This window comes from Bipolaris zeicola (assembly GCF_000523435.1).
Source record: "Bipolaris zeicola 26-R-13 unplaced genomic scaffold scaffold_24, whole genome shotgun sequence".
In the NCBI taxonomy this organism is placed as follows: domain Eukaryota; kingdom Fungi; phylum Ascomycota; class Dothideomycetes; order Pleosporales; family Pleosporaceae; genus Bipolaris; species Bipolaris zeicola.
Window position 1 is genome coordinate 183,729 of NW_006912073.1, and position 22,929 is coordinate 206,657.

Consider the following 22,929-nt stretch of genomic DNA (forward strand, 5'->3'; position numbering starts at 1 on the left):
GTCTTCATGCTCTGATTCTTGGTAGTCCTCTGTGACTTTGGAGAGTCTTGAGGCTCCTGATCCGTCTTTTTGTAGTTATGTCTTTTGCTCCTTCTGAACGGCATGCTCCTGCTCCCGATCTACGCATTTCGTATCTAGTCCTTTATCTACAACGTTTGATGGCGTCTCGATGGCCGTATCTTGCGACTCTTCATCTCCTGATATCTGCGGTTCCTGGACTTCTGGTGTCTTTTTCCAGTTCCGGGACTACGTGCTGTTGCGGCTGCTGGAGTTCCGGTATTTGCTTTGGCGGCTCCTGGGCTCTTGTTGTTTGTTGTGGTTCCGGGACTACATTCCGTGGTGGCCCCTGAGGTACGTTTTGTGATAACTGATGGACCTGCTGTGGTGCCTGGTAGATTTGATGCGGTGCCTTATGAATCGGCTGTGGTACTGGATGGATGTGTTGTGGCGCCTGATGAATATGCTGCGGTACCTGATGAAGGTTTTGTGGAAGCACCTGATGTGGGTGTTGCGGCAATTGGTGGACTTGCCCTGGAATCCCATGACGGTGTACTGGTTGTGGCACCTGGCTGATATGTCCTGGCAAATGATGCCCATGGTATACTTGCTGCGGAACTTGTTGAACATTTTGTGGTTGATGCTCTACATGCTGCAGACCATTATTTATGCCTTGGGCTTTTCCATTAAAGCTCTCTGGCCCATTTTTGATACTTTTTTGCCCATTACTGGGACCTCGCACCCCCTGCTTCAACTCGAGTAGTCTGCTGTTCAAATTCTGCAGCCCATCTCTGAGTTCCTGTACCTCCTCCTCTGATGCTGGTTTTTTCTTAGGCCGACCAGTCTTCTTTCGTGGTGTTACGGGTCCGCTAAGTACGTACGTCACTTGACGAAGTTTGAAGCCAAGATGGTCTGCTATCCATTGCTGTTTATGACCAGCTTTCCATAATGTATGAATCCTCAACCGATCATCCCTGCTCAGAGGAGTGGTGCGGCGATGTTTAGGGGTACCAGGCTGCTCTATGAGAGGACATGGCTGTTCCATGATAGCAGTTGTTCAAAGTCTAATAGTACGAGTGAAGTTGAAATGGAATAGAGGTGGCGAAAATAACCAGTAGGGGCTGACTAAACCTGTCTACCAGATCGACAAAGCTTGGGCGTTTTCATATCCGCAATACCGCCGCTGATATTGTACTACCAACGTGTTTTACCCACTAACAGCCTGAAGTCCTTCATTTCGTGGAAGCTGTGACATAAGATCAACCCAGTTATTCGTCTCGTGTTATCACGTGAGGACAATTATGCCGCGAAATCATTCAACTATACTACGAGTGCTTCCAAGTAAATAATATTTACATTTGAAATAAGCTTTGCCAAGGTTGATAGTAGTACCAAACTACAAGATTATTACACTAAAAAAAGACTCGAGCCTCATCTTTGACGGAACAAGCCGAGTTTTCAGCTGCTATCTATTACAACAACTACATAAAAGTCTCTATGGAGATTAGCAAGAAGATTTGTTTGCTCACTAAAATGGAACCAACCTAAGGGGATTCTTTTAGCTTGAATAACATATCCAAATGTACATTTGTTCATACAGCGTAATGCCAGCCTCATTACTCAGTATCATTCACCTTTTCGTGTCTAGAGCCAAACGCCTGTCGTCACAGATGCACAAATATGGAAAAAGAGGAACACCCCTCTCCAGCAGTGGAGGAACCAAAGATGCAAAACACAGACCCCAAAGCTGCCGTCAGGCTAGAAGCCAAGTGAAAAAGAAAATCCTACTATTCTCCTCGATCGAGTTAAATTGTAAAACCCCCTAAAAAGGGTATCTTTGAAATAAAACGCCGAAAAAACAAATCTGAAACACTACCTCCCGCCCTTGCTTGTGCTGAACCTCCTCTGCATCGCCATCGTAGGGCTGCCTATAAAACTTCCCCGCGGACTCCGACTGGCGGCCGGCATGAGCGGTACCTTGGCCATTCCAAGTTTAGTTTCGAAAATGCGCCCCACAAGTGCCTGCACGCTGCGCTGAATGTCTGGTGCCATCTCAGTGCCCAGGAGCCCGACTACCAGAGGTGCGAAAAGATCAATGTTCTTTTCAAAGTCGGCGTTGGGAAGACCAGTGTAGCCGTCCAGCACGGTGACAACAACAGGTCGCCAAGTGACAATGTTGCGTTGCTGGGTTTCCTCATCGAGCTCCACATAGGACGCGATGATGTCTTCGCACAGGGGGATCAGCGCAGCTTCAGTGTCCGCGCGCGAGGCAGCGCGGTCGTTGGACGTGTCGTGGTACATTCGGAAGAGAATGCTCACGTAGACTGACGCAGATCCGCTTTCCTGCTTGAGCAGATTCGGTGGCTGCTTCATAAAACCTTCCCTGAAGAGTCGGGACCGCAAGTCGCGGTTCGCATTGAAGCGCTTTGCAAAGTGGTACGATTTCTTCAGTACGGCCATCAGACGCAAGAGTTCTCCCGAGGGAATCTTTTCGTAGACAGCATCGTTGGTGAAGAGCTCTTGAACCGTCTCGATCATGAGCAACTGAAGAACACATTTGGTTATGATTTGGTTGAAGAAACGTCGGCGAGCGGCGGTGACTACAACAGGAGGCTGTTGGAGGTCTTGGCCTTCAGGACGATAGTCCTCAAGCTCTTGTGTTTGGCGTTTGGGCAGCGGAGAGGGCATGCGTTGCTCGCCACCAAGGGTGCTGGTAGACTCTGAGGCGACGAGGGATGGCTTCTGTGCGTTTGACAGGCCGTTGATGCCAAGCGCGTTGTCTACCTTTGGCTCTTCCGCAGGTGTCTGCAGGGAGAGCTCGCCCGTTGGTCCATCTGTTGTTGGTGTCATGTTGTCTGCCGAGTTTCCCGATCCATTCACTGGAGGGTGCTGTGGTGAAGATCCGCTGGTGGCTGCAGAAAATAATGCGGTAGCTTCTGTCCTTTGGAAGAGATCAACGAACGCTCTCACAACCTGGCTCCAATGGCCTGGCGTGAACTTTTGAACATTTTGCAATATAAGCTGCTGGAGGCAGTTGCTGCCAATGCGTGCCAATGTGTCATTCTCTTGACATATACAAAGTGCCAGAAGATCGAGGAAGCGGTCGAGCATGTACTCCAACGAATCGAAAAAGTGTGTGAAAAGTTTAATCATGTTGCGCAGAGCCTGGATCATGGTTGTCGAAAGCCAGACGGAAAGCTCTTCGTGGTTCAAAACCTTTGTCATCTCCGACTTGGATTTCAATACCATAAAGATTGGGTACAGCAGCTGCCGCCAAAGCATGTCCCAAAATTCACGGGGAAAGTTGTTACCGTAGCTGATCAGAGTGTCGAATAGATAACTCAAGGCTCTTGACCGCACTTCCAAATCCTCGCCAGTCATCAAGACGTCGTGGAAAGCAAAGAGGACAGGGAACCAAAACTGCTCTTCCTGCGTTTGCCGGCTGGGCTGCTTTGGTATCGAAGAGGCCGTTTCGGATTCTTTCAAGTAGCCGGCGCGAGCAGACAACGAACATTCAGGCGTCCGGAGCATCTTGGGTACAGACGACTTCAAAAGTTCTATCGCCTGTAGTGACTTCTTCTGGAACTTGAAATTCTTTGAGAACTCAGTAAGGCATACAATCAGGTCAGCAAAGGCGCCTTGCGATATGACGACGCCAAATCGTGTGTTGTACACTTGAGTGACGTTCTCAAATGCAAGGTTGACGATGCCCTCTGCTTTTTGTTAGTGACTATACATGACCTGAACCAATTTCAACGTACCGTAAGGCTCTCTCGCAGCCACAGTGAAGACACCGAACATAGTTTTCCAACCCGAGCGAATGTTCTCCCCCCGTGCCTGAATCATCTGAATCAAGCAGCGTAGTACCATGTCTTTGACGGACACGACGTTGGTGTTGTTGATAATGTGCTCAAAAGGCTTCAAAAAGTCTTTCTGGAACTTGAAACCAGGCAGCTCCTCAATCTCCATGAACTTCATCGACAGCTGCCGCAGCGAGTTCAGAGCAAAATAGACAACGTTGGTGTTGGTGTGGCAGCCCACGTCGTTGAAGTGAGCGCCCAGTACCTGCCAGATATTGGTCCACTCGAAACGTACACGCGTCATGTTGTAGCCACTGATTTCTACCAACTTTTGTAAGCTGTAAGTACGCGGCGACTCGCTCTGACCGGAGGATTGAATTTCCTGCCAGCTGACTTGAGTGAGTGCTTTGACAAAATCGACAATCGCTTCTCCCGATAGATTTGCGCTGTTGGTGAAAATGCGGTCTACCCCTCTAACGATTTCGACAGACCGACTTTCCTCGGCCACTTCCGAATGGAAGCCGAAGTTGCCTGCTGTCGAGTTTGCTCGCCGGTTCTTCCCTGGGACGTTGAGGTTTTTGCGCGGCTGCGAAGTTCCCGAACTAGACTTAAGCACATCGGGAACGGCGCGCTCGTCGATACCAGCAGAGATGAGCTGGAAACGGTCCAGTTGAGACACGCAGGTGAGTACCTCGCGCCATGATTCTCGGAGTAGGTTTCCCTCTGTTTGTGCGATTTCGATCAATGCTTTCAGAGCCTCCATATTCCTCACCTTCATCTCGCTCACGTTGTAAAGGTTCGTGAAGCGTGAGAGGAAGGCGACGAAAGCTTGTCGCGAGTTATCGAGGTCAAACAAACATGAAATGCGAATTGATAACTTGATGCCTTCAATGCACAGGCGAATAATTTCAATGTTGTGATCCTGGGCTTGGCCAGAGAGAGCGGTCAGGACAGGCATCCAGGCGACTTCGAACATTGGACCGACATGCTTGGAGGATGAAGCAGGAATGAATTTGGATACAGTGGGAGCGGCGGCTGTTCTCCGCTGAGCACGAAGGAGCTGTTTGTAGAGCTGCTCGGTTTTGTTGGCCATTGCTTCTGAAGCCTGAACAATTGCTTCTCGCTGAGAGTCGCGAGCACTTCCTGTCAGTACTTGACCAATACTTGACAGTCCGCCAGTAGGCTGCTGGTTGATTAAGCCTTTGTCGGCAGCAGCCTCCTGTTCTGTGTTCAAGACGATCTCGTTTCGTGAGATTTCATCAAATATGCCTTGGAGATACTCCTCCGGGAGATCAGCATTGTCATTGATACCGCGGTTGTTCTTGATGAAGTCAGCCGGTGTCATGCGGGGGCCCTTCATCTTCTTGCTATGCTGGTCGACGTTCAGCATAATGACTGAATACGACAAGACGTATGCTGTATCGGCGTTGGCGAATGCGTTGGGGTTGCCAGTAATATATCTTTCCGCAAACTTCAGCATGAAACGATCAATTTTCTGGGCTTCACCGGGCAATCGGAAGCTCTGAAGGAAACGTCGTAGGGCGTCGGTGAAGCGTGTCTTTGAAAAGTCCATCAAGTCTACAAAAGCATGCATGATGGCGATATTCTCTGGATCGCCCTCACCGAGAAATTCGCCAAGTGCCGTCTTGTCGATTTGGTCATTATCCAAAAAGAAACGAGCAACGTCTTCAGGCTTGTTCGAGGGAATGAAGCCCTCTGCTATGAGCGTCTTGAGCCCACGTTTCGGCTTGTAGTTGAACTGCTTCAATGCATTCGTCAGAGCAGTCTTCCGCTGCTTGGCCTTTTCAAGCTGGCTGTAGTCATCTTCCGCAAGCGGCGTGACTGTGCCAGAGTCTGCACCAATCATTGGAGACTCTGCGAGCGTTCGCGTGTCTATGGATACTCTAAGGTCATCTAGTGATGGGCGCAAGCTTGAATGGACTGCCTTTGTGTTCTCGGGAAGCGCCTGTTGCGCCCAGTTGACGAGCGAGCGCAGTATCTCAACCAATGCCTCCAGCGACTCTTGCTTCATAGCATATTCTTGAGGAAAGCTCTGTTCAGTCTCATGTGAAGAGTTCATGGAGGCTGTAGTGAGCGAGGGGGGCAGGGTGCCTCGGGTTTGCCAGTCCATTTGCTTGGCCTGCTTTTCCCGCTGCTCCTGATACGCCTGCTGCTGCATTGGTGTGATTGTGACAGGGTTGCTTGAAATCTTGGACAGGTGCTCCACAACGCGTTGGAACATGTTGTCAAGTGCGGTGCGGTCGCAGTCATAGTTGAGATAGATCTCTACCAGGGCTCGGGGGTCTGCAGCCAGCCTTCCAAATATTGTCAAAATGTATTGCTTCTGAAATGCAGGGGCACTTCGCTTGTCTAATGTTGCCAGGTAAATTTCCTTGAGAAACACCTCGACTTCCTTCTTGAGTGATATGCGCAGGAACTTGAGCATCTGCCAGAATACCTCACAGGCCACTTCGAACACCTGCTTTACTGAACTTGCACCATTCCGACTAAGGCTCAAACACAGGTATTGCTTGACCGCCTGAATGAAACTTGTAGGCTCATCGCTGCCACTGCGTATGGTAGCGTAGGGTGATTCAAAGACAGCAATGTTATTGAACAAGATGGTGTGGATCATGTGCAGTGAGAGAAGCTTGGAGCGCATGCCCTGCGACCGCACATCGTGAGCGTGGTCAACTGACAGACTCTTTGTGCTCAGCCGGCACATGGCTCTGAAGACTAGGTACGCATCTTTGACAAATATCTCGTCCTCTTCCTCTTCTTCAGTGTTGATGTGAGGCGAGGCGCCGTCTTGGCCCGAGACCTGCCGCGAGCCAGCCTTGGCTTTGATCCGAGTCACGAGCGTTGGCGCATTATCGTGTATACGGTCGTCGTTGAAGCTCATATTGTTTTCAAAGCTTTGTAGTGTAATTTTGGGCCCGGTGTGTTGGTCGACGGCCTTGTCGTTGGGCGTGGCTGATTCATCAGGCTCATCCTCGCCATTGGGCTCATCACCGTCGAAGCCTGTCGGACTAGGTTCTCCCCGATGTACACTCTCTCCAGAAATGTTCTTGTCGTTGAGAGACACGCGTGACAGATTCAGCCGAGCTTCCTTGGCAGCCAATCTGGCCTTGACTCTTTCAAAAACAGTGCCGACCATCTGGGTCAGTGCACCTTGAGCAACCTGCTGGTTTGCACTCGACTTTGATAGGAGGAAGATGTTGTACGTGAGTCGCACAGCCTTGAGCAATCCGGCTCCATGTACCACAATCTTGTCGTTCAATATGGCGGCGAGCAGGGACTTTACAATCTGCAGCTGGATCTCTGGGGCCGTGGCCTCACCCTGAAAGCAATCGCATATTGTGTCTATGGCCCTTTCAATTAGGGGCGGTGCCTCGCTGTTGTCAGGGCGGGGGTCGGTAGGGACGGAGAAGTAGGAGTAGCTGATGAGCTTGCCGATGCAGTCGAGGGCGGTGATAGAGACGGGGACATTGGGGGCCTCTGAGGCGAGTTGAAGGGGTTCGAATAGGACCTCGGGGTTGATGCGCGCGGGGTCACCCTCGTTCTTGATGGCAGACAGGGCGGCATTGGTGCTGTCGCCCAACTTTTTGTTCTTGCGGGCATCCTTGGAAGCGGCAATGGTCTCGAGCGCAGTGACGACGAAGACGAGGGAGCTGCGCGTCGAGGGGCGGGTTGCGGTGGTGGCGACGGTCGACTGCGAGTCTGTTCGTGAGCGGGATTCGAGGGGGAGGCGCTGGTCGAACATCTGCTCCGAGGTGCGCGGCGGGTCTGAGGTATCCGGGACGGATAACGCTGGTGCCTCGGTTGTAGATGTTGAGGTGTCGGCTTCTTCCCGAGAGGGTTTTACTGCTGGTGCTTCTGATTCTGCATTTGCTGCCTTGTCTGTCTCTGTTTCTGCCTCATCCGGGGCAGGCGAGGCATGCTCGGAGCCTGCATCAGAGTCACTGTCGTCATCGTCGTCTTCGTCGTCTTCGTCCTCATCCTCGTCCGTCTGTTCCGCCTCTTTCTTCTCCTCGTCGTCCGTTGTTTTTTCTGGGGCTGCGGCAGGCGTCTCATTTTCACCCATGGCAGCGGCCTTTTCCTCGGCGTCCGAGGCCTGTATTTGTGTTATTGGTGGGGGCTCGGTGTCGGCCATTGTGGTGTGTGTAAGTAGGTTGTCACGACTACGGCCAGGCTACTATGATTAAGGGACCAAGGTTGGAGGACGGACGAGCGGGCTTGGGTCAGCGACCATCCATGACCCCAATTCAAACACGAAGCAAGAGATGGGAGGGCAGTCGCACAGTTGCAATGGCGCACAAGGCAACGTAATGCAATCCAGGCCGATTCCAGGATGCGGGCCGTGCCTAATTATGAGATGACAAAGTGTCTTTCCTGGCTAGTTGGGGCGGACCCAGAGCTGGTGAGCTGCGTACCTGGCCGACTGGGGGCGCTAGCTGGTCAAGCCACACTAGCCACATCAGCCACACCCACGGGTCAGCCACTCAGGGATCATCAGCCACCGCCGCCACAAGCCTTTCCGAAATCTCGCGTTAGGGCCATCGGGTCATAACGCTTAGTACCCGCCGACGGATCTCCAACAAGCTGGCCAGCACTAAACTTTTCTGTTGAGCGACATCTCCAGTCTGCCATCTCTCCCTTGCCCAGTCCAGCTCCAGAGCCTTGAGCGGTCTCCCAGCTCCATTGCCTGCGCCTGCTCTCTTCCCGACCTGCCCCCGAAGAAAGAAGAGCTGCTGCTTCTCCCCTCCCTCTTCCCGGCCATCGCTTAGAGCAAAATCTCAGCGCATCCAGGAACCCCGACACAATGCCCGCTGCCACCACTCTGCTATCCCGGGCGGGCTCCCAATTGACCTCGAGGGGTTCAATTGCCCTGCGCGGCGCCTTCTCTCCCGCGACTTGTACCGCGTACGTTGCTGCCATCCCTACAACACCACACACGGCCTGCAAACACCAATCCCGGGCCCAATCCCGACATCACTGGCTGACCGCGAAACATGTAGACGCACACCCGCCCTCTCTGCCCTCGCCCGGTACTATGCCTCCAAATGTGAGCATCCTGCTGTCTGCTAGCACGTCCTGTCCGCACCGCTAACCTCCCCTCGCCGCAGCCTACCCACCCCACAGCGTTATCAGCATGCCTGCCCTCTCCCCGACCATGACCTCCGGAAACATTGGCGCATGGCAGAAGAAGGTTGGCGACTCGATAGCGCCCGGTGATGTGCTCGTCGAGATCGAGACGGACAAGGCACAGATGGACTTTGAGTTCCAGGAGGAGGGCACCATTGCCAAGATCCTCCGCGACGCTGGTGAAAAGGATGTTGCAGTCGGAAGCGTAAGTGTGCTCGGAATTCACGTGGAATCACTATACTGACCATCACAGCCAATCGCCGTCATGGTTGAGGAAGGTGAAGACGTCTCGGCCTTTGAGAGCTTCTCCATTGAGGACGCCGGTGGTGACAAGAAGGCCGCTTCATCTCCCAAGCAGGGTGAGGCTTCGGAAGCCAGCGAGCCCCCCAACAACTCCGGCTCCAAGACCGCCCCTCCAGCCAAGGAGCAGTCCGCACCTGCTGCCATCGAATCAGACTCGACCGGTGCCCGTCTCGAGACGGCCCTCCAGCGCCAGCCTGCCATCTCCCCCGCCGTCAAGAAGCTCGCTCTCGAGAAGGGCGTCCCGATTGGTTCCATCAAGGGCACTGGCAAGGGCGGAGCCATTACCAAGCAGGATGTTGAAAACTACAAGCCTGCTGCGGGAGCTTCCTCTGCCGCTGCCGCGGGCCCTGCTTACCAGGATACCGAGGCGAGCAGCATGCGCAAGGTCATCGCCAGCCGTCTTACCGAGAGCATGCAGCAGAACCCCCACTACTTTGTCGCCTCCAACATTTCCGTCTCCAAGCTTCTCAAGCTCCGCGAGGTTCTTAACGCTTCCGCCAACGGCGCCTACAAGCTTTCGGTCAACGACTTGCTCGTCAAGGCGCTTGCCATTGCCGCAAGCAAGGTCCCCGCTGCCAACTCCTCATGGCGTGAGGAGGGTGGAAAGGTCATTATCCGCCAGCACAACACTGTCGACGTCTCGGTCGCCGTCTCCACCCCTGTTGGCCTGATGACTCCCATCGTCAAGAACGTCACTGGACTCGGTCTCCAGACCATCTCATCACAGATCAAGGACCTTGGCAAGCGCGCACGCGATGGCAAGCTCAAGCCTGAGGAGTACCAGGGCGGAACCATCACCATTTCCAACATGGGCATGAACCCCGCCGTCGAGCGATTCACCGCCGTCATCAACCCCCCGCAAGCCTGCATTGTCGCCATTGGCGCCACCAGGAAGGTTGCCGTATCCGGCGAGGCCTCTGAGGATGGCTCGGCAAGCATTGAGTGGGACGACCAGATTGTCATCACCGGAAGCTTTGACCACAAGGTTGTTGACGGTGCCGTTGGTGGCGAGTTTATGCGTGAGCTGAAGAAGGCAATTGAGAACCCTCTTGAGCTTATGTTGTAGATTTTGTTGTAATTGGGTGCATTTCAGGGCGGATGAATATGTGCGTGTAACTTTACCTCTCTGGCTAGATGAGAAATGGATTTCCAACCCGGACGGAACGATTTTTTTATGTATAGTGGATGGATGGCGCCTTGTTCTATCCCCCTCATGAAATTATTTTTGTCCCATTGTTGTATTGCTTGATAGTTGATATCTCTCCCACTCTTGAATTTGTGTTGTTTCTTTGGCGATTTCAAGTATCACCTCGTTGAAATATCCCCTTGTTCGCCACTACTAGACTAATCCGCTGGCTAGCAAAATTGCACCCAACCTCTACCGACAATCTATACTGCTACCAAAGGAAGAGTAAAAGAAAAGAAAATCATTTATTTTTAACCTCAAACACCACAACCTCAACCTCTCCATCCCCACCAACCCTCTCACACCTAACCTCCGCCCTACCCCCCTCCCCCCTCATCTCCACCTTTACACTCCGAAACAGCTTCTCCTCCTGCACCACGACCCCTCTCTCCGCCTCCTCCACAACCTCCAACTTCGGGAGTGTCGTCAAATCCTTTTCTTCTTCCTTACTTCCATCCCACACGCCCACATCCTCCATACCCATAACCCTCTCCACCACATTCGCCACAACAGGACTATCCCAGCACCCCTCCATGCGCGGCACCGCCTTCAACGACGCATGCGCGTAGCGCCGCAAACAGCGAACGCGGCATTTGATTCCAGTATAAAAGAGGGAAGCAACGACACCGGATTCGCAGATTGAATTTTCAAAGTTTACGTTTTGGGGGATCTTGACGGCGAAGCTGTAGGCGATGTGGATGGTACGGGCGCAGGAGAGGATGCGGTGGAAGAGGGGCGTGTGGGCGGCGTAGGATAAGGGGGAGGTGGAGAGGAGGGTGTGCGTTCGGATTTGGGCGCTGCTGTGGGACATGAGGAGGAGGGTGTAGGAGAGGGGTGTGCGCGAGGATCCGGGGTGCGATCCAAAGGCCGGTGTGTCTTTGTCTGGCGGACAGGAGTTCAGGTGGGCTTGGGTGCGGTTGTATGTTTCATGCCAGGAATTCAGTAGGGTAAGGAGGTGGGATTGGGTTTTTTCGAAGCAAGGGGGGGACTGGTGGGATTGGGAGGTTTGGAAGAGGTGCTCTGCGTGGGTTATGCGGCGGAGGATAGTGTCTAAGGCGTCTTTTGCGGCTTCGGGACTTGCGAAGATGGATTTTTGTAAGTTCAGGGTGTGTAGCGAGTGTGGGAAGATGTCTGGGTTGGAGAGGTGGAAGTCGGAGCCGAAGAGGGTTCTTTGCGTGACGAGGGCGGCGAAGCTGCGGACAATGCTTTGTTCCATGACGCTGGAGCGCGGGACACGGCCGTCGCCTAGTAACTTGATTCCGTTCTTCAAATGGGTCTCGGCGATTTCGTGGCGCCCTCTTAGGTACTCCAGGAATGTAAATAGCATGCATGTTACCAGTACTACAGCGACATCCTGTGTATCACTGGTCCTCGCCAGCATCGGCTGTAAGGCGGAAATCGCCTGGCTGTACTGCTTGAGAACGAATTTCTCTCTCGTGTCGATACTCTGGCCTGGAATAAAATTACACTCGTGTGCAGCACTCAGCGCAATGACAGCATGCATGATAGCCGGTTCAGAGGCAAGGGCTGGGATAACAGTTGCGTGCCAGAAGGGATACCCAAACCAGCCTGACGACGTCCATGATACGCGCTGTTTGTACAGCTCAAGGTAGCGTAACTCGTCTGATGGAAAAGACTTTGCCAAAGGTTTTGAAAGCTGAACTTCTGAGGAAGTCGTAGTTGGTTGGGAACGACGGCCATATCGATCAAGATAAGTATTTCCTCCTCCTCCCTGGGCACCGTAGCCATCACAAGTCCGACCAGTACTGAGACAGCGATTGCAGACTGGTTTTGTCTCGTCACATTTTACTTTGCGTGCTCTGTTTCCATGTCAGGTATATATCAACCTAGGGTACCTTGCATGGGTCGGGATCCCCATCTTGTCCTTCCAATCCTATATCGTTCACGATAGAGAAAATGCAAGAAACCCAAAACAGTGGATTGGTCCGCGGAGGAAGAGCGAAATAATAGCAACATACTTGCACGTCCCACATCCCGACCTTGATTTCTTCCGCGCCCTCCCGGTACTTGCAGTATGCAGGATAGATGTTGTAGACACAGGCGGTGCTGGTTGTCTCAGGGGTACGTTAGTAAGCTCCTGTAACATTCCGACTACCAAGCAATGATAGCACCACTCTCACTCGGCGATAAGGCTGGGGTGGAGTGATAAAAAGCTGAGTAAACTGAAGGAGCAATTGGTTCATGCATGGTGCATTGGATCAAAAGGCAGCCTGAAGCTCGCTAATGGCACGGCTCAGCTTTTCTCATTCGCTCGCTACTCCTTTTCGGCTTTTACTCAATGTGGACGATGGGACACCTGACGCCCCGTCACCGTGCTCCTCGAAGATCAAATATTCAACATCCAACATCCAAATTTTCCAGCGTTGAAGACATCGAATCTCATATTCGTTCATCTATGGACTGGTCTATCATAAGCATCGCATTACCATGATCTCATCACAGAAAACAAAATGAACAAAGTCGAATACCACTTTCCTTCCTCCCAAAACGTAGTTTGTCATATACACTACGCCGTCCAAATGCTTTTTTTCCATTTGCCCATACGCCTGCATACATCTCCTCGTCTAGGACTCAGCGCCGTCGGCCTTTTGGCCCTCGGCATCAGCCATCTCGGTATCCTTTGAGTCCTCAGCAGGTGGCGCGTCAGCCTGCTTCTTAGACTCGGCTTCCCGCTTTGCGCGCTCCAGCTCAGCCTGCTTGGCAGCGTGCTCCTTTTGTTGCTTCTCCATGGCGGCTTGCCTCTCACCCTCAATCTTGTCGTTGTAGCGCTGGATGATAGGACCGGCAATGGAGCGGATGTCCTCCTTCTTGGAGACGTATTGTGCCTTTGACGCATCGTCGCCCTCGTCGTATAACCATTCCTGTCTTTATTAGTACTATTTTCCTTCTGCAAAATAGTTTTGGAACTTACCTCGATGGTCTCGAGCTTCTGGTTGAGCCTGGCCTTCTCGTCATCGCTGGCAAACTCAGCGTAGACGTCGAGAATCTTGTCCTTGAGCTCGTAGATGAAGCTCTCAAGGTTGTTCTTCTCGTTTTCGGTGTCGGCAACGAGCTTGTCCTCCATAATCATGGCGTTCTCGCGCTCAGCCGCAATCTGCTTGGAGGCATCGTCAAGCGAAGCAGTGCCTGCAGACAGAGGCAGATCTCCCTTGCGGAGCTGCTTCTTGACCTTGCGCATCTTCGGTGGCTCCGGAGGAGCATCCTTGTCCACGTCCATTGCCTGCGCATCATTCGTTAGCTCATTTATTTCGGGCGCAGAAGCAAAAGGACGCGCATGTACAGAATCATCGCTAAGCTTGTATCGTTTCGCAGCACGTTCTGCTGAACTTTGCTCGCTGGTACTCGAATCATTAGGAAATTCAGAAAAACGTACATCACCCTCTTTCTTCTCTGATGGAGACTCGGGAATTGGCTCCTCGACCTCGGTCTCCTCGACGTAGTATCCAGACTCGACGTTGAGCACACCGTGCACGTTGAGGCGTGCCTTGAGTTTGCAAATCATGAAATCGCCCTTGGGGTCCTCCTTGACGCCCTTGACAGAGAAACGGCCGATCCAGGGGTTCATCTTTCCGGGAAGCTGTTCAGGCTTGGCGTACCTGGCCTCCAGGTCGAAGGGGTGTTTTCGGTAGAAGGTCAGGATCTTGGTGGATGGCATGACGTTGCCCTTGTTGAAGACGGTGAGGCTGGTGTCCTCGTCGGGAATGTCCTCTGACTTTTCCCATGTGAATTCAATGGGGTAGTTGACCATGTCGTGGACGGAGAAATCACGGACACGGAAGACTGGCGAGAGGATAGCGCAGCAGAAGGCGCATCCACGGGCAACAGCCTCATCTTGGTTCAGGGTGAAGGACAGGGGCTTGCCAAAGAAGTCTTGGATCTTCGTCTTGAGCGCAGGGACACGTGTGCATCCGCCGACCATCTCAATCGAGTCAATGTCTTCGACGGTAAGCTTGGCCTCGGTGAGAGCCTGCTCAATGGGCGCAGTGGCGCGCTCAAGGAGAGGCTTAATCAGCTCCTCGAGCTCCTCACGCTTGAGCATACCACGCACGTCAACGTCGTTCATGATGGACTCGACGTTGATGGGCGCCATGTTGTTGGCAGAGAGAACCTTCTTGAGCTTCTCAACACCAGCAGCGAGACGGAAACGCGCCTTTCCGTTCTCCATGACATCGATCTTGTACTTCTCCTTGAATTCCTTGGCGAAGTGCTCGACAAGGGCCTTGTCGATGTAGCGGCCACCAAAGTGCCTGTCCCAAGCGCTCGACTTGACGGCGAGTTCGCCCTTTCGGAACTCGACAACAGTGGCTGTGTAGTTGCTGTGGCCAATGTTGACAAAGACGACTCTCCGTGGCTTCTCCTCTGGGCCAGGCAGGTCGAGCTTTGGAATACCCCAGCCGAGGGCGACTGCGGTGTTGTCGTTGATGAGTCTTAGGCACTTGAGGCCGGCAATCTCTGCGGCGTCGAGAATGGCGCGGCGCTGGGCGTCGGTGTACCACACGGGGCAGCTGAGGACAATGTCGTTTACGGGCAGCTTGAGCTCGGCAGAAGCTGTGGCCCGCATTTTTGTGAGGTGCATGGCGGTGATTTGGGTGGCGGTAAATCGCTCCTTCTTGCCCAGGTAGTTGACCTCTGCGCCCACCTGGCCGTCGATGTCGACGAGCTGGGCAGAGACAAAGTCCTGCTCAACCTGGACATCTGGATCTTGGAGACTGCGGCCGGCGAGGCGCACAAACGACGAGACGGTGTTCTTGAGGTTGGAAATTTCTTGGTTCTTGGCCATCTCACCAATGTATCTGCTCTTGGGGCCGAAGCCTACTAGTGATCTGTATCATGGCCAGTCAGCCGAGTGTTCTCTGAGGGGTGATGTCTTCGCGAGGGGGCTACTTACGGTGTTGCGCGGTTGGAAACCTCATTTGCAATCTGGATAGTGAGTCAGTGTGAGCCATGGACGACAGTGACAGTGAAGGATATGCGGTGGCACTTACAACATCGACACCACGATTCCGCGCAACAGCAATGACGCTGTTGAGCGTACCCAAGTCGACTCCTACTACAGACATTGTTGATCTGTGATGGTGGGGTGTGTATGGGGGGGAGTGGGTGTGTTGTGTTGTGTTGTGTTTGCGTGTGGAGGGGTAAGAGAGGGTATATGGGGTATCTAGTGCGGCGAGATTTTATGGGCGGTAAACCAGGACAAGTGTCGAGGAGTAGTAGCGAAGCAATACAGGGAGGCACGCGCCGCAAAATTTCAAAATTTCAAGACTGCGCTGGTATGACCTAACAAGAATGCCCGACAACCCAAAAGGAACCACACAGAACTTTCTCGATGGCCCCAAACAGCGGGGCTCTTTTTTGCTGGGCGGGCGGACGGCACAGACCACCGCCGCCCTCCAAGTCCGCCGCCGCCGCCGCATCATCACCGCACGCCAACACCAAACCGTCCAAACATCAACACCAAATATCAACACACACACAAACACTATCACCAACAGCAACGCGTCGCGTCATGCTCCAGTCGCTCCGTGCCAGCGCCGACGCGTCTGTTGTAGGCGACTTCTCTTCACCACCTCGATAGTCGTCGCATAGTGTTTGCGTCCACCGCGCGCCTCGCAACAGCTGAGGACGGCTGACATCATGGCATATGTGCCCCCCTACCCACTGTTAAACAGGACCTACAACCTGTATCGCGCATCCCCACTTCACCATGGCGACTCGGCTCTGCTCAGCGATCAGTCCATGCGCGCCCACGCCAAGCGGCTCAAGGAACAGCTCAAGGGCGACAATGTGCGCGGTGTGCAGGTCGACTTTGCCGGCGGAGAGGAGACGGCAAAGCTGGGCCCGCTCGAAGAGTGCCGCTGGGAGGTGCTTGGCGACGAGGATGCCTGGATTGACCGACGTCTCCAGTCAGAGGACCCAGGCGCACCGCGACTCGCGCCAGATGTCACCCCAGACCGAGCCCGTGGCGTCCATGTGAGCCTCGAGTATGAGAAGAACATGTACAATGCCCTCCTTCTACGCGACCCGCATGCTACGTCTTCGCCCAATGGCTTCACCTCGCTTCCTCTTGTGCTCGTGAAGATGCCAGCGCCAATACGCGAGATATTTCTAAACTACGTCCGAACCACCTTCGACGCCCATGTAGCTCCCTTGAGGCTTCCTTCGTCCTTTATCACGTCGTCCCTCGAGACCTTCTTCAGTCATCTCACAGCACGCAGCTCGACTCTATCTATCCAAGATACTATAAAGCAGCTACATGTCCAACTCACATTCCCCAATGCCACAAGCCTCCTCAAACACATTGAAGTCACAATCGCGGCAGAAGACGTAGCCGGGTTCGTCCAGCGCGGAAAGCTGCTGAAAGAAACCCACAGCAAACCCTTCACAGCCGCCCTATCCAACTACCTAAACCGCCACCTCGCCCTCGACTTGTCCCACCCAAAAGTCCAGATATCCCGTATATCCTGCGCCAGCTTCCACCTCGGCACCGAGCGCCTCAAAATCGTCGCCCCCGACACCCTGCCAGACACGTCCATCACTGACCAAGGATCCCCGTCACAGTCACAGGATTCGAGTGCAACCCAACTTGCCGTCCATCGACTGTACACACTGTTGGTTCAAGAAGCTACAGGAAGCGGCAAGTTTTTGCCAGAGGATCTGGCTACGGATGCAAGAGAGGATACGCCATCTTCGACTGCGAGTTCCCGCCGGAAACGAGCGGTTAGTACTACGGCGACTGCAAATGGGACTGCCAAGAAGACGAAGGCAAAGGGGAAGCAAACTAACGGGGATACTTCCCAATAACTAAAAGTTCAACCCTTTTCTTCGGCGTTGTAGAAACAGGCCTGTTTTTGCTCATTGTAGGCTACCTATTCCTTTTTTTTGTATGATACCCCCCGTAGTCCATTTTGCAATCATGCCAATCAAATTCTGCCTTTTTCCATAGCTACACATTGCAACTGTGGAAAGTTAGTTAAAGCCAGTACCACGTGATATATACATGGATTGTCAACTACCTAGCTACAAGCCCATCATCACTCACGTCGCACATCAAACGTCAAGAGTGTCAACGAAAAAAAAATTACTTGGTTCAACAGGAAATAAGTTATCAAGTCAAAAAGCGTACTCATGAATACATACTAATACGCCAAAAGAATATAGGGAATCGTAACAAACACCAACAACCCCCACCCCCAAGCCACATCAAGTATACACACTCTCTGTAAAAGAATTAACCTGCAACCCCCGTTCCGCCATATCCGCCTTTTCCAAAAACTTGAGCTGCATCCACACCAAATGCCCCTTAATCCTATCTAGCTCCTTCCTCACCTCCTGGGCCGGGCGATCAACATCATACAAATGCCCCTGCTTGTGTTCTTTATCAGAATTCGGGTTCGGAGTAAACGAGTCATAGTCTTCAAAGGTGAGAATGTTGTCGTCGGGGTCAGCATGGAATAGGTCGCGGAAGACAGATGTGTTGGTGGAGGCGCGGGTGCACCATTCGTCCCAGAGTTTGGGGGAGAGGGGGTCGGAGACGAAATCTGCTTCAGGGCCGGGCATGGTGTCGTTGCGGGAGTTTTCGCCGGGAGGTTGGGCGTTGGGGTCGTCGGTGGCGTTGAGGCTTTGAGGGGGGAGGAGGCCGAGGTGTTCGCGCCAGAGGTTACTGCGGAGTTCGTGGGCGAGGCGGGCGGCTTTGTAGGGTTTGCCGTCGAGTGTGGTGTCGATTAGGTCGGTGTCTTGGAGGACGATGGAGAGTTCTGAGTCGTGGAAGCCCAGCTGTGAGCGGTCGTTGATGTTGGATGAGCCGCAGATGACGGTCTTGTCGTCGACAATGCAGATTTTGGCGTGGACGTAGAGCTCTTCTTGGAAGAAGTACCGTTTCTCGTCTTCGGCCTCACCTTCCCACTCCTCATCGCTGGGCTTCTTCTCAGTGAGCATGGCGTCGTCGGCAATGGAATCTGGGTCAATCACACCACCCTGATCGCCCTTTCCAAGTTTGTCATCTTCATCCATGTATCTTTTCCTCATCTCCGCTGCTAGTCGTCGCTTTTCATCTCCACCCTCTTCTGGGGGCGCTTCGAGCTCATCGATCTCGGCAGTCTCCATTTCCATGTACGTCATGCCAGACTTCTTCTCCATCTCCTTGAGCTTGGGTGTGACGTTAATGCGATCATACGAGCGGAGGTTGAAGAAGAAAATGTACTTTTCGGGGTCGACACCGGCAGCCTTGATTTTGCCAAAGATGCTCTCGTCGCCTCTGCAAATACTCTTGAATTGGTAGTCCATGATAGCTCGCGTTCCAGCCGCAGCCTGATCCCGCAAATCTCCCGCGAAACCAGGGATAGCTGGGATGACGATAATGATCCTGAAGTTCCGTTGTTCCTTAGCAGCCTTTAGAACTGCATCGACCATGGCAGCTCCGATCTGGTTGTGGACTGGGTTCTCATCATGTTTGGTAGTCGCGGTGATGAAGAACTGGTTCTCAATGTATACGTAATGTTGGGCGTTCCGGATAATCTCGCAATAAGCGTTCTGGATGCTCTGTTCATGAGGCTCGATGCCCATGCTCCAATCCGCGCTACTCCTGACAAGCTGTGCATGTACAGTTCCACGGTTGTCGAGATTCTTGCTACTGAGCTGCGTCACGGGATGGTGTATGTAATGACCAACAGGGAACTTAGGCCGTTGTACTCCAATCAGGTCTTCGTCGGCACCCTCACGTCCTTCCATAGTAAGCCAGTCATATCGTTCGTCACGCTTGTACTTTTCACGCTTCACAAAATTCCACCGCAGAACAAAGTGTTCGGCAATGTCGTAGATTGCCGGGCCTATGATTCCCATGGCAACGTCGTGCCATGGCATGCGACCATATTCGAGCTTGTCCAGCTTGTTTGATTTCCAGTCGTCAACACTCTCGAAATCCATAATACGGTTATTGTTGTAGTCTTGACCAGGGAAAATCTGGTTCTGCACACCGGAGGGATGTGCATCAGACAATGGATGCTGCTTCTCATCCCATCGGCCGTAGCACAGATCCAGTCCACCAATGAAGGCCATGGCATAATCAATGACGATGAACTTCTCGTGATGAGCCCAGTAGAATGTCATGTCTGCGGCATTTTCGAACACATTATGGTCAGGGTGCCGCATTACCCTGATATTCCCGTAACCAGGTTCACCCTCTTTTATAAGACCCATGAGGGCTTTTTTGGTATGCTGACTGTTGCAGGTGAGAGCAGCAGAAACCTGTAGGGTAGGTGAGTAGCTGGACGTACAGCAGACATACCCATACTTACCTCCTTGTACACAGAAATGTAAATCTTGACACCAGCCTGGGCGCGTCGCTTGAGAATTTGATCCAACCTGGATTGCTGATTGTAGTAAGGCGGCCTCTTCAAGAACAGCTCTGGGCTGAGCCACCAATCCGCAATGTAGATGGTCTCCTGGGCTTTCTCCAGAGCCTCGGCAACGGCCCAGAAGTAGTCTCGACCATCGACGTACCATTTCACCAGATTGCCGTCTCTTTCGGGCGCAAAGCTGTTGAAGCGATGGCTCTCGGCGATCTTGCTCCTCTTGGCGTCGGTTGCTTTCTCGTGATCCTCGTCATGGCGATGATTGGTGTTGAAGAGGTTGCCGAACTTTCCAACCTTGTGCTTAAGGTGTACAGCTTTGATATGTGCGCCTCGCAGCTTGGTGTGCTCAAGCTTTTGCTCAATTTCCTCAACCTTTTCCGAAAGACGGTGGTCGAAGGGATGGAAGAGCTTCTTAATGCCCTTTTCTTTAGACATGTTGCCAGCAGTGGGTATTGATCAACGATCACCGATCGGTGACCTGCAATGGCGTGGCGTAGCAATGGCAATGGCGAGGCTTGTGAGAGAGGCGAGTGGAGGGGGAGGCTGAGGAGTGAGGCGTGTGGCAGAGGCGGTGGAGCAGGCATCAGCCATATGGGCACGTCTTGTACTTATTGGGCCGTCAAGGTGAACAAACCTGTATGTAATCATTCTCATCCTGCGCACAGCAGGCGCGCACAGTATTGGGGACAGGGTGCAGGGGTGGTGCGTTCCTTCGGCACAACAGGAACCACTGACGTCACTCCCCGCTACGCCCCATTGCGACGCGCTACATCTGCCCCTCCTCGTATCATCAGCCATTGCTTGTTTAGAGCTACCGACCAACTCGGCATCATCGATATTAGCAGAGTTTTCTGCTTTTTGCCGAATCACACGGTGACATTGCCGTCTAGAACATCGCTGGAGCCTCGGATCATCTCAATACTGTTGCTACATATACATACTTACCTCCCATGAAACAGACCCTTGCAGAGCTTACGAGCACAGAAGAACCATATAGGTATGGCTCTATCAACAAAGTGCGTGCCACGCAAAATAATAGAAAAGAAAACCTTCACAAAGATTGCCTCCTTGATCATCAACCGAAGAACCGCCGAGAGCCCTTAGCAAACCAGCACATCAACTCTTCAGGCAGCCACTACCACAGGCCAACCATCCTCCCAGTCCAGATAGTTGTACCCAAGGAAGAAATCCTCAGCCCCGTATCCAACGCTTGGACGAACTAGGACAATAGTCAGCCACCATCAAGCACATTACTCATCATCGACTTTACCATAATGATAATACATGACGGTCCTCCCATTCTCCGGGTGCACCATGACACCCTGCCCGCCCGGTGCATATACATCTCCGTGGCTGGCCAGAATCGTCGTCCCACCGTTCGCCTCTAAACAGCTCCTGCCACTGCAATCGTAAAATGGGCCTTTGGGCGTTTCTGAGCGACACACGGCAACATGGTAAACCTCGTCATCGGGAGCAAGGCCTGCCTCTGGTGTGCGGCAACAGTGACCAACACTGAAGAACAAGTAGTAGAATTCCTTCTCCTTGTACATGATGGCGCCTTCGACTACCAACGCGTGCTGTGTGTCATTTCGTACAATGTTGATGATGCGTCCATTCTGATGAGCCCAGTCCCCAAATGCTGTTATATCGTCGTCAGGAAAAAGCTCGACTTGGAAAATATCTTGCCAGAATGAGCCAAAGGTGAAGAAGATGGGACTGTCTGGTGCTTCCTGAAAAACAAAAGGATCAATTAAGTTGTACTTGTGCGATTGAGGGAGGCCGATATCGCCGCGATCTTGCCAGCTACCTGGTTCGAGCGAGCTTGAGGTAGCAACTCCAATCAATGAGTTTTGAAGTCCAAATCTGGAAACTGAGTAATGACAGTAGTACGTGTCGCCTCGCTTGGTCACGGAGGGTGCCTGAATACCATCATGAGAAAGGATTTCAATGACAAACTCCTCTCAATTACCAGACACTGCACTTACCCAGATATCCTGTCCATCAACCACAAATATACTAGTGCCGTTGTGTAATAGCGCACCTTCGTAGCGCCATGGTCCCCCGAGAGAGGGCGCTGTAGCAACGGCGATGTTACCGCTAGTTGAAAACCGCCAATAAGTTCCATCTTCATACCAAATGCTGGGGTCGTGGATCCATGAACAGTTTCCCCGACATGGCTCAGGATCTGGATAGAGTCCATCTACTAGTGGAGGACCTGCTTGTGGGTTTGGCAGAGGACGAGGTTCCGGCCCGGCATGAGGATTTGGTTGTGGTATTGCAAGCGGGCTTGCAACTGTGCTGTTTACAATGAATGGCACAAAGGTAGCGCTAGTAATGAAGAACGCGCCAAGTAGAGCAGTAGTAAATCTTGCCAGGCCAGAGTCCTGAATCATAGCTGGAAGTACTCTCTTTATCACAAATAGCAGTGTTCACTCAATTTTCAGCAGCGCTTTTCCAGACTTTCAGCAAGTTGACTGCAGTTTATATGGTACCGAGAAAAGAACCACGTCAGCGGTCATGCGCAAAAACTCGGCCTTGAGCTCTCCTCGTTTGCGACCATAACTGGCGGCTGACGTCGAGGCTTCTACTTTACCTTCACGATATAATCGGTGGTGAATTCTGTTGTGACAATCTTGATTATCGTCCTTGAAGTTAGCCGCAAAGCTTGTGCAATGGCCATGTAGATCGGTTGGCCGCGGTTTTGTGCGGACATTTAGACTAGGCTGTGAATGTTTGAAAACTCTCCAAGCCAACATGTTCAAGCCGATCAGGCGACTTGTCTGCCTAGGCCAAGCAAGAGCTAGAAAACCATTTGTGATCTCTCTATACTGGCTTCGTATTTGAATCGGTAAGGGTATGGCAGTAAAGCAAGCTAGACTTCCGATAGCAACCCACGCTGGGTGACATATTGAAGAGTTGTGCAACAGGGCCGATTCTGCGTCCGTTCCGAATGACTAGGGGTCTTCCTTGATAGAATACAAACTCGGTAACGTACCTCACGGCTTGGCCGGACACACGGCTTGGCCGGACACTTTTGCCAAGCCCCCACCAAAACTACTACTACCTACAAATGTCGCAACAACAACAATATTTAGAGCCTCCTAGCGAGTGCCAGATACAGCTTGCT

At 52.6% G+C, this 22,929-nt stretch overlaps 8 protein-coding genes across 8 annotated transcripts; 2 read left to right on the plus strand and 6 right to left on the minus strand.

Moving 5' to 3' along the window:
* Window positions 1-75: 75 nt before the first annotated feature.
* COCCADRAFT_34190 (uncharacterized protein) lies at window positions 76-1,042 on the minus strand (the record flags this gene model as incomplete). Its single annotated transcript, XM_007711034.1, has 2 exons — window positions 76-246; window positions 332-1,042. The coding sequence occupies 2 exons, from the start codon at window positions 1,040-1,042 to the stop codon at window positions 76-78; spliced, it is 882 nt and encodes a 293-aa protein (XP_007709224.1).
* Window positions 1,043-1,869: 827 nt separating this feature from the next.
* On the minus strand, window positions 1,870-7,950 carry COCCADRAFT_88075 (uncharacterized protein; the record flags this gene model as incomplete). The annotated part of the gene is made up of 2 exons (XM_007711074.1): window positions 1,870-3,713; window positions 3,759-7,950. The coding sequence occupies 2 exons, from the start codon at window positions 7,948-7,950 to the stop codon at window positions 1,870-1,872; spliced, it is 6,036 nt and encodes a 2,011-aa protein (XP_007709264.1).
* Window positions 7,951-8,619: 669 nt separating this feature from the next.
* On the plus strand, window positions 8,620-10,311 carry COCCADRAFT_88030 (uncharacterized protein; the record flags this gene model as incomplete). The annotated part of the gene is made up of 4 exons (XM_007711075.1): window positions 8,620-8,720; window positions 8,816-8,862; window positions 8,924-9,147; window positions 9,196-10,311. 4 exons carry the CDS (start codon window positions 8,620-8,622, stop codon window positions 10,309-10,311), a joined length of 1,488 nt encoding a protein of 495 aa, XP_007709265.1.
* A 361-nt stretch (window positions 10,312-10,672) lies between these two features.
* COCCADRAFT_88055 (uncharacterized protein) lies at window positions 10,673-12,538 on the minus strand (the record flags this gene model as incomplete). Its single annotated transcript, XM_007711076.1, has 2 exons — window positions 10,673-12,251; window positions 12,411-12,538. The coding sequence occupies 2 exons, from the start codon at window positions 12,536-12,538 to the stop codon at window positions 10,673-10,675; spliced, it is 1,707 nt and encodes a 568-aa protein (XP_007709266.1).
* A 478-nt stretch (window positions 12,539-13,016) lies between these two features.
* COCCADRAFT_88187 (uncharacterized protein) lies at window positions 13,017-15,512 on the minus strand (the record flags this gene model as incomplete). Its single annotated transcript, XM_007711077.1, has 5 exons — window positions 13,017-13,313; window positions 13,364-13,672; window positions 13,733-15,275; window positions 15,341-15,372; window positions 15,438-15,512. 5 exons carry the CDS (start codon window positions 15,510-15,512, stop codon window positions 13,017-13,019), a joined length of 2,256 nt encoding a protein of 751 aa, XP_007709267.1.
* A 574-nt stretch (window positions 15,513-16,086) lies between these two features.
* On the plus strand, window positions 16,087-17,253 carry COCCADRAFT_23782 (uncharacterized protein; the record flags this gene model as incomplete). The annotated part of the gene is made up of 1 exon (XM_007711019.1): window positions 16,087-17,253. One exon carries the CDS (start codon window positions 16,087-16,089, stop codon window positions 17,251-17,253), a length of 1,167 nt encoding a protein of 388 aa, XP_007709209.1.
* A 399-nt stretch (window positions 17,254-17,652) lies between these two features.
* On the minus strand, window positions 17,653-20,237 carry COCCADRAFT_88184 (uncharacterized protein; the record flags this gene model as incomplete). The annotated part of the gene is made up of 2 exons (XM_007711078.1): window positions 17,653-19,695; window positions 19,746-20,237. 2 exons carry the CDS (start codon window positions 20,235-20,237, stop codon window positions 17,653-17,655), a joined length of 2,535 nt encoding a protein of 844 aa, XP_007709268.1.
* A 689-nt stretch (window positions 20,238-20,926) lies between these two features.
* On the minus strand, window positions 20,927-22,195 carry COCCADRAFT_2503 (glycoside hydrolase family 43 protein; the record flags this gene model as incomplete). The annotated part of the gene is made up of 3 exons (XM_007711007.1): window positions 20,927-21,021; window positions 21,073-21,721; window positions 21,788-22,195. 3 exons carry the CDS (start codon window positions 22,193-22,195, stop codon window positions 20,927-20,929), a joined length of 1,152 nt encoding a protein of 383 aa, XP_007709197.1.
* Window positions 22,196-22,929: the final 734 nt, after the last annotated feature.